Here is a 10,088-nt window from a genome sequence, read left to right on the forward strand (position 1 = left end):
AAATGTTCCGGAGGGCTTGGCAGCGAAAGGGTTAAAGCCCTTGGGTTGACAGGAACAGAGCTTGGAATTATGGGCGGGAAAGTTTTCTGTTTGCTTATAAAAAAACAAGACTTGTGCCACTGGCCTTAACTTTAAATATCACCTTTGTCTGGAGTGACTATTTAACTACATGCAACTGCAGTCAACTGGCCATGGTAAACAGTGAAATTAAGACACAAGGGGGAATTTAGTAAAAATGGAACAGAATTAATCTGGAGCAGCTGTTCATAGTAACCAATCAGCCTCTCTCTTCAGCTTGTTCAGTTAAGGTGCCCATACACCTTACGACCATCGCAAGACTTTTGTCTTGCGTTGGTCGTATGCTTATTGAAAGCTCGTACGATCTGCCCACCTTGGACGGGCAGATCGTACTTGCGATCATCGAAAGCCCGCTGAGGGGCGGGCTTCTGATGACCACAATGAAGAACGGGCAGTGTGCGCACACCGGCCCGTTCCACAGCTATCGAACGAGCAGGCTAGAAACCCGCCGACAATCGTACGATTCTCGGCGGGTTTTCGAGCATGCTGGTTCGACAAAAGACGTGCGACCGTACAGTAGAAACGGTCGCACTTCTTCGTTCACACTGCTCGATTCTCGTACGATCGTGGGATTTCCCGCGATTCTCGTACGAGAATTGAGCAGTGTATGGGCACCTTTAAGCTTTGAAAATACAACCTAAAAGCTGGGTTGATGGGTTGCTATGCACAACTGCTCCAGTTTTAGTAAACTCCCCTAAATCTGTTTCTGGCCACAGCACAATAAAAACCTTTTAGGAGTCTACTGGTTCCTGCTGAGTGCCAGTACTACACATAGGCAACAAAGAAAAAAAATAGTCTGACTGGTGAAAAAAAAATCTATGAAAATGTTATGCATCATTACAGAAAATGTAAAATGCTTTTCACACAGGTTGTCCATGTCCAAGGCTTTGGAAAGATCACAGGGAAAAACCAAGTGACAGCAACGAAAGCAGATGGAAGCACACAGGTCATCAACACTAAGAATATTCTAATAGCCACTGGGTCTGAGGTTGCTCCTTTCCCAGGAATTGAGGTAACTTGGTTTAAATTCTGTTAAAAGTGCTACTCGAGTGTGTTCTGCTATTTATTTGTTTTATTTTTAGATCTAGATACAAAAGCAAAATGCTTATGACCCCTTAAAAAAAAAAAAGCTGTAGCCTTCGTTACTCGATATAGGTGTGTACCAAAAGATTAATATCGGTACTCGATGCTGGTATCGGTGCATGCCTAATTTCTGCTAGCACTTTTTTCTTACTCCTTTTATTTTTTTTTCTTTCTTCAATCAAGACTCCTCACTACACCACTGCTAGAGCTTATCTCTTTGATTGGAGCTAGCTGCCGCCTTCAGCCTGGGTTTTGGAGTGCTACGTCTGGACCCTGCTGGACTGGACATTGCATGGATGTACTAGAGGTGTCCTATTCATGCTGCCATTGCCTCAGCACTTGCCCTGTCTCTGAAGGCTCACTTTGCAAGTAGGCTGTTTGAGCTGAGCAACTGGAGCTACCTTATTTACATAGGTCCTTTAAAATTCCCAGTTTCCTTCCTGTTACCACTGTGGGAGGAGTTAATGCTATGGAACTGAGCGCTGATGTCATCTGCTGGTTAAAATATTGCACGTGCTTTTTGTCCTAACCAAAATACACAGTTAAGGGAGCATCTCCCTACTGCTGCTTCTGCTTGAAAAGAGCCATATTGAACTTCAGTTTGTTAGTGCTGGTTGCCTGCAGTTACTTTGGTTACTTCTGGCCATCTGGGCCTTAGCTGCTGCCAGCTGTCTAGGTCTCATAAGTACCTGAGGCCTTGCTTCTTACCTTGAGCCTTACCACCACTTGGTCACAACATGTCTGATTTTAGATAAGTGATGGTGGGAGGAGTACTGATTTGCTCCCACTCTACTAACAGCTTCGGGGATGCTTGCAGCATTTCAAATAGTGGTGTCGAAATCTGCAGCCTGGAATCTTTATTTGCCTTTTGCTCCTAGAGTATATCCCCGCAAGTTCTGTCAGGTGTGGCTGGTTCCTATGTCCCTTTGGCTGAGAAATTTACTTCATTTAAGCAAGACTTTATTGCCTAAATCATCTCCAACCTGCCTGTGTCACCGCACAGATTAGCAGATCTCCATTGAGTCCTCTCAGGATTTTACTCCATCCTGTTCACCCTTTATAATTCCAAGGATGGCATCCATGCCATCTTGGATTTCAAAGCTTTAAATGTGTTAATTCAAGTCCAGAAATTCCGCATGGGATCCACCTGGTCTGTCATCGCCTTCCTTCACCAGGGAGACTTTCTGGCTCTGTGGACATCCAAGGGCGCAAACCTGTATATCCTAATGTTATAGCCCATCAACATATTCTATGTTTTTGAGCCCCTACACTACCAATTCATATACCTCCTGTTAAGGGAGCAGTTGATGCATGCATTCGTCAGACAATGGTTTTGACTGTCCAGACATTACACTAGTTTGAATGGATCCTTAACCTTCAGAAATCGTCGGTGGAGATGACTTACTGTTTAAATTATCTGGGTTTAGGCCAGAGTGGTTTGTTTGTTTTTGTTTTTTTTTCAATTGGAGAAACTTCAGACACTCTTATTTTAGATTCAGCTCTCTAGTCCAGGAGTTGCCTGAAACTCCGCTTATGCATGACAGTCTTGGGCCTGGTAGTAGCCTCCTTTGAGACCATTTCACTGCAGACTTCTACAACGCATCATTCTGTCATCATGGGACTAGTCGTTCAGGTCCACTCACAGACCAATTAGTTTAACACAGGCATTTAAAGTCTAATATTTGTTTATCTAATTCCAGATAGATGAAGATACAGTAGTTTCATCCACTGGTGCATTATCTCTGAAGAAAGTGCCTGAAAAGATGGTGGTTATTGGTGCTGGTGTAATTGGTGTTGAATTGGTAAATTCATTGTTTTTCACTCATTCTTTGTAGTATATATTTTGTTTCTTACTGAGATTTAGACTGGCTAATATTAGGTTGATGTACATAGTAAACTGTTTTAGGGCTGCAACAACTAATCGACATAATCGATTATAATCGATTATTGAAAAAGTTGTCAACTTTTTCAATAATCGATTAATCGGCTTCCAATCAGTTGGCCCTGTTCACGGCTCCACACACGCTGTGCGCTGCACCTCCTCATCACCTCACGCTCGTCGCTGCCAGACCCGCCCGCATCCACGCTCTTCACACAGCACCTCCTCCCCGCCTTACACTCACTGCCCGCCCACATCCACGATCGGCACAGGGACGCGGGGAGATGTAGTAAGGAGGAGCAGGTGTGGGGGGATGACAGCCACCAATAGACAGGTCCAATGTCAGAAGCAAGTTGCTGGAAGACTGCTCAGCTAAGCCTGCACTTTCCCACACATGGTGCTCTATAATGTATTGCTGGGATTTGTATTCCTCTATAGCTGATGGTACATTGTGCTGTATATTATACAGCACAATGTACCACCAGCTATAGAGGAATACAAATCCCAGCAATACATTATATAATGTATTGCTGGTATTTGTTGTATTCCTCTATAGCTGGTGATATTCTGCACTGCGCTGTATAGAGGACTACAAATCCCAGCAATAATATATTATACAGCGCAATGCGGAATACCGCCAGCTATAGAGGACTACAAAACCCAGCAACAGTACATTATACAGCGCAATGCAGAATACCGCCAGCTATAATGTACTATTGCTGGGATTTGTTGTAGTCCTCTATAGCTGGTGATATTCTGCATTGTGCTGTATAATGTACTATTGCTGGGATTTGTAGTCCTCTATAGCCGGTGCCATTCTGCATTCATTGCTGTATAATTTTACACTTTCCATTTCACTATATTGCACACCACACTATTTTTTTTCTTTTTTAACTTCCACAGCTCCAAGCTTGCTCCTGTGATGGAGTCCCATTTCAATACAAACTAGTAGTCCATCACTGGAGCCATTTTTAAAAATGTATTTTATTGTTTATCCGATTAATCGAACGTAATAATCGGCTAACTAATCGATTTTGAAAATAATCGTTAGCTGCAGCTCTAAACTGTTTAGAGATATAGAAAGATTGTACTGCACATTTTTTATAGTGCTCGATAGATTTAGAACTGTTTATGACGTGCAAATATGTTCAGTATAACCTATTATGGAGTGCATGCTCAAGAAATTAAGAAAACTAAAGCTGGCAGGAACAAGGAGCCCATCTTCTCTCCTAGCTTGCTGTCATAACTACTTTAGGGTAATGGGAGATCTCTGCATTGGGTTTTTGGACAGCAATGGGGAATTGATAGAGGATTTAGAAATGCTTCAATCCAAGCAGTTTGGGGTGGAATCTAATTGACTTACCAGTATATTTTTTTTTGTAGGAAATAAGAGTAGCTAGAACACTTAGCTACCATGCTTCTTCTTTAATGAAAATATTTTTCCTTTTTCTCTGTATACTGACTATTTTTTCTCTTGTCAGGGATCTGTGTGGCAGCGGTTGGGAGCAGATGTTACAGCAGTTGAATTCTTGGGCCATGTAGGTGGGATGGGCATTGACATGGAAATATCAAAAAATTTCCAACGCATCCTTCAAAAGCAAGGTCTCAAATTCAAACTGAACACAAAGGTCACTGGTGCAGCCAAGAGGCCAGATGGCAAGATTGATGTTGCGTACGTATTCTTTCACTGCTTCATTGTATCAATCATATTAGAGCTATAGAATTGCCAGTTATGCTATGTTGACTTTGCTTTTCAATCCCTAGGAGCAGAGTAGTCAATTGAAGTTCAAGGCCAGGCACTGATTGAGTATTTTATGCAATATACAGGCTGGTGTAATGCAAGTCATGGCCAGGAAATTGCTAACCTTTTATGATGTGCCTCCAAGCATCCCCTTTCAGCTTGTTCTGAACACGGCCTAAACTGCAGCAAAAAAAAAATACTTGAGTGTACATAAAATATTAGGAAGAACACCACCGCATACGTAGCGTGTTTTGTACTCAAATTATTTCCATGATCTACAGAAGTGCTATCCAAACTTACATTGCGTTGTTACAAAAGTGACTGAGCATTGATTTTTCATGATATAATTTCATTATTTGTTGACAGTATTGAAGCAGCAGCTGGTGGCAAGGAAGAGGTAATCGCATGTGATGTTCTGCTTGTATGTATTGGCCGTCGTCCCTTTAGCCAAAACCTGGGACTGCAAGAAATGGGAATTGAGCTGGACAACAGGGGCAGAGTACCAATCAACAGCAGATTTCAGACAAAGATCCCAAAGTAAGCAGCGATTGACCTAAAAAATTTCAGCTTGCAGTATTACTAATTCTGCAATCTTGTCCATTGAAGACATTGCTGAGCACACGCTTATGTAGTTCCTTTGCAAGTTTAAATACTAACTCTACCTGTCGCTGTTATTAGATAATTGGAATGAACAATTGCATTTGGGTTTTAACCAGCTAAAAAGTCCTCTGTTACTTTTCACAGTGCACTTGGTTGTCTTGGGAGATAATGTATTTTTGCTATATACCCGCATTTCTCCAGTAAGAGAAGTCGATCTATTTCTTTGGTGAACATCTTCCAAAGTTACTGTCTTCTAACCATTTAAAATGGCAAACTAGGATAATACCAGTGAGTTTGCATTAATTGAGCATGATAATGTACTTAGAGTGCGAGCAGAACTTCAGAAAGCTTTGTAGTATAGAAATGTTTTCTTGATTTTTAAACTGCTTACAGAGACTCCTCACTATGGAGTCATAGAAGCATATTTATACAGCAGTGAATTTAGACTTGTACTAAACATTCACTCGTGGTGAATCAATCACTGATATTTAACCACTTGCTGACCGGGGTGTTTATACCCCCTTCCTGTCCAGACCATTTTTCAGTATTCAGCACTGCGGTACTTTGATTTTATTCCGTCATGCAACGCTGTACTGACATACATTTTATACCATTTTTGGGGGACAGATAGAGCTTTCTTTTGGTGGTATTTAATCACCACTGGGGGGTTTGAGGCTGAGTTCACACCTAGGCGTATTGAATATGCGCGTTTGTCGCATGTGTTAATTTGTATTTATTTTGTGAGCAATTTCTTTTTTTTTTTTTTACACTTAACTTTATTGTTATCACATAGGGTGCTCCTATGTGATAACAAATTACAGTTACAGGTCCCCTTTATGGAGACATCAGGGGTCTCTAAGACCCCTAATGTCACCTAGGGACCCCCAGAGAAGCTGATGAAGCAGAGATCTGCTTCATCGGCTTCTCTCCGGTTTCTGTACCGGAGAGTGACAGAGGAATGCGGAAGTTATGTAATATTCATCACTTCCTGCATTCAGAGACAGGGAGGAGTGCGGAGGGAGATAGCAGACTGATCTCCCTCCGTTCTCAGTCCACAGAACCACATCGCCCGGAATGGATGGACACCCGGGATCGTGGGGGCGCCGGCGGCCGGGACATCAACGGCGACGAGAGGTAAGGAGGGGGCGCACCCTCACTTGCATCATACAAGCGATCGGGTGTCTTTACAGACGCCTGACCGCTTGTAAGTAAACGGCCATCGCTGGCCCAGGGGGCGCAGCACGAAGGATGTCTAAAGAGGCCCACCCGCATCCAGGAGACTCCCGTCCGGCCGTCTTTCAACGATCAGCTGACGGGAAGTGGTTAAAACACATCCACAATAAAGATTCACTGCTTTTCAAATATGCCCCTTAGTATTAGCATTGTTTATGGTCCAGTAGGTCCACTGGTCCACAGAGAACTGATGGCTGTAGTAAGATTGTGTGATGCTATTTATAATTTTAGATAGTGGTGAAGGCTTAGACCTACTGTCCAGTTTGTATTGCTGTCTGAGTCCCAACTGGGGAGATTCACCTCTCTATTTATACTGGCGATCATTGTCACTGAAACAGCTGCGGGAATCCAGAATTTTAGAGTTGTGCCTAAAACAAGAGGTGAGCGAAAATCTTCCAATGGGGACACTTATTACGGTGACAATGGTTCAAGTGGGAAATTCTTCGCACTTTTTGGAAGTTTTATACGATCTGTTGTGTCTTTGGAACAGCAAGTGAATGGAAATTTTCCTCAATGGCACACATATAGCAAAAAATTAACCTGGCAAGGGTTTTAAACCTTCCGTACTCTATCCAAAACTAAATAAAGTTTTAGCTATACTTACTCTTTAACGAAAACATTTGACACCAGAATATGCATTTTGTTTAAAGATAGTTTATAATAACAATTTAGGGTTTTTCAGTATATTTGTAATGGATATGTTTTTCTTTTTATTTCAGTATTTTTGCTATTGGTGATGTGGTGGCAGGACCGATGTTGGCACACAAAGCAGAAGATGAAGGTATAATTTGTGTGGAGGGCATGGCTGGTGGAGCTGTCCACATTGACTACAACTGCGTACCGTCTGTCATCTACACCCACCCTGAAGTGGCCTGGGTGGGCAAGACAGAAGAACAACTAAAAGAAGAGGTATACATATGTCTGTCCTGTGTTTGTGACAACTTGCAAAACAAAAAAATGCTAAAAGGATGTGTAAGCTTCTGTTAATATTTTGTTTGATGGGTATTCCAATAGATATATTAGGGCTGTAGCTGATAGTAACATTTGGTAAGTGTCCCTAGATAACTTGTTCTTTTTATCAATTATGCAGGGTGTGGAATACAAAGTTGGAAAGTTCCCATTTGCTGCCAACAGCCGAGCTAAGACCAATGCAGACACAGATGGCTTGGTGAAAATTCTGAGTCACAAGTCTACTGACAGAATGCTTGGAGCTCATATCCTGGGATCAGTAAGTGCATCTTTTTTATGGTAAACACTATAAGTAACTTTTTTTTGGGTAAGTTAAATATGGAATATTTAATATTACTATTATGTAGTCTTTAGTCTGGTCACAGGTTGAGGTCCACTCTCCTTTTCACATAGATACCATAATTACTTTTCAGCTGTATTGAATTAGGCTTGTTTACAGAATTCCAGTGAGCCATTAGGGTGGTGACTTGTCTTAAGGTGCCCATACACCTTACGATTATCGTACGACAATCGTATGCGATCGACTTTTCGTACGACAATCGTAATGTGTGAATAGAGTGCCCAACCGATAGTACTGTACAATCGTACGACTTTTGACGGTCAAGCATGTTTGAAAACTTTGCTAGATCGTACGATGTTCGCATGGTTGGTGGCGTTTCCGTCCGTCAAAAGTCGTACGATTAACACTGCGCATGTGCAAACGAAAACAATTGCGGTCAATTACCGCAAGTCGTCCAGGTGTTTTTTTTAACTACCGCTAATTGGACCTTGCGATAATCGGGGCAAGATGGGGCCGTCGTACGAAAATCGTATGACGGTTCGATCATTGGATGAAAAGTTTCGTCCGATAATCGTAAGGTGTATGGGCACTTTTAGAGGGCTTAGTCTAAGGCTCTGTTCACACAGGGCAATCGGACAGTCCTGCAGCAAGAACCTATGGATTCCTGCAGCTGGATTTAGATGTGCCTGCTGTACCTATTGAAGTAAATGACAGGGTGACAGTGGCCGCATCTGTCAGCGGCAGTCCGCAAGTAATTGTACATGGTACGATTACATGTGGTTTGGTATATAAGATGCGTCCAGTGACACTCATCTATTTAATTTAAAACAGCAATTCATTTTACCTTATAAAATTACATGCGGACTGCCGACAGGTGTGGCTGCTATCGCTGTGTCATTTACTTCTGTGGGTACATCGGCTGCATCTGAACGGGGACAACTGGCATTTCTGCCACAAGAATCCATAGGTTCATACCGCAGGAATACCAGAATGCCCAGTGTGAATAGGGTCTAAGTTTCAGTGAGGGAATTGTAAAGCAAGCTGCTCTGTTGTGTTTTTAGCTAACACATAATGCTCTGGGAACTCTTTCTCGTGTATTCAATGTTTATAACTTGTAGTTTGTAACACAAAGTGTGTATATGTGTACATTAAATAGGACCGACCATTATAGTTGACCTTTAATTGAAAAGTGCAAGGGGGAACTAAGTTTATATATTTCTATGTGCAAAAGCATATAAACCAGTGTTATATTTTTACTTTTATTTATCCTGTTTAAAGGAGAATTATGGTGAGAGTGAAATACACTCATCCCCATAATTAGAGCCCATGTGTGACACTGAAGCTGTCACAGGTTGGCTCTATAGATTGAGAACTGAGTGATCACATACTGCTGAACACTCAGTTCTTGATCTTCACCACTACCTACTGTGATTCTCTCCTCCCTTCCTCCAGCGCTGACTGGAGAGATGGGCACAACTGGCTCTGCCTCTAGAGAGGATCGGGTAGTAGGGTGGATCTCGACAATATTGTCTGATCTTTCCCTGCCACAGCACGGCTCTGCGCTGTCAGCACGTAGTGGGGAATAGCCTGCTATATGCTGAGTTTTGGGTCACAGGAGGTCATTTACTTTGGCCAAAAATGTTTGGGCCATAGTTCTTTTATAAATGATAACACAGCCAATTAAACTGTACCTGTACTTAAGAATTATATTAAGGTACAAAATTGCAGAAACAAAGCATATTCCCAACAATATTTATCCTATTCATCATAACCTTTTTTCTTAATCATCAACTTTTCTTTCCTAAATTACAGGGTGCTGGGGAGATGATTAATGAAGCTACTCTTGCCATGGAATATGGAGCATCATGTGAGGATATAGCCAGAGTATGTCATGCCCACCCTGTAAGTATTGTGCCCATTATTTTGCTGCTTAAATGTTCTTATGTTTGCAGATTCTCACCCCTTTTCTTTTTTTTAATCCATCAGACTGTATCAGAAGCCTTCAGGGAAGCGAACTTGGCTGCATCATTTGGAAAAGCCATTAATTTTTAAGTGGAAATAACAACAAATGACTGTTGTGTGTACATAGGTATCTTATAAGGATCTGCTCCAGTCACCTGTAAATCTGACCTTTGTTACAGAATTCAGTGGGACTCTTTGTCAAATCCAGCTATTTAACATAGTGTTTGGAATTTGGAATGTACAGGACCCAGTATATATATATA

The 10,088-nt window shown here is 41.9% G+C and overlaps 1 protein-coding gene across 1 annotated transcript; it reads left to right on the top strand.

The window, feature by feature from the left end:
* Positions 1–928: 928 nt before the first annotated feature.
* LOC108803439 (dihydrolipoyl dehydrogenase, mitochondrial) lies at positions 929–9,922 on the top strand. The gene is made up of 8 exons (XM_018575280.1): positions 929–1,090; positions 2,862–2,963; positions 4,522–4,712; positions 5,148–5,318; positions 7,334–7,523; positions 7,705–7,842; positions 9,676–9,765; positions 9,850–9,922. The coding sequence occupies exons 1-8, from the start codon at positions 932–934 to the stop codon at positions 9,913–9,915; spliced, it is 1,107 nt and encodes a 368-aa protein (XP_018430782.1). The 5' UTR covers positions 929–931; the 3' UTR covers positions 9,916–9,922.
* The last annotated feature ends 166 nt before the right edge of the window (positions 9,923–10,088 follow it).

The sequence above is a fragment of the Nanorana parkeri genome, unplaced genomic scaffold (genome assembly GCF_000935625.1).
Source record: "Nanorana parkeri isolate BGI_ZX_2015 unplaced genomic scaffold, ASM93562v1 scaffold3729, whole genome shotgun sequence".
In the NCBI taxonomy this organism is placed as follows: Eukaryota; Metazoa; Chordata; class Amphibia; order Anura; family Dicroglossidae; genus Nanorana; species Nanorana parkeri.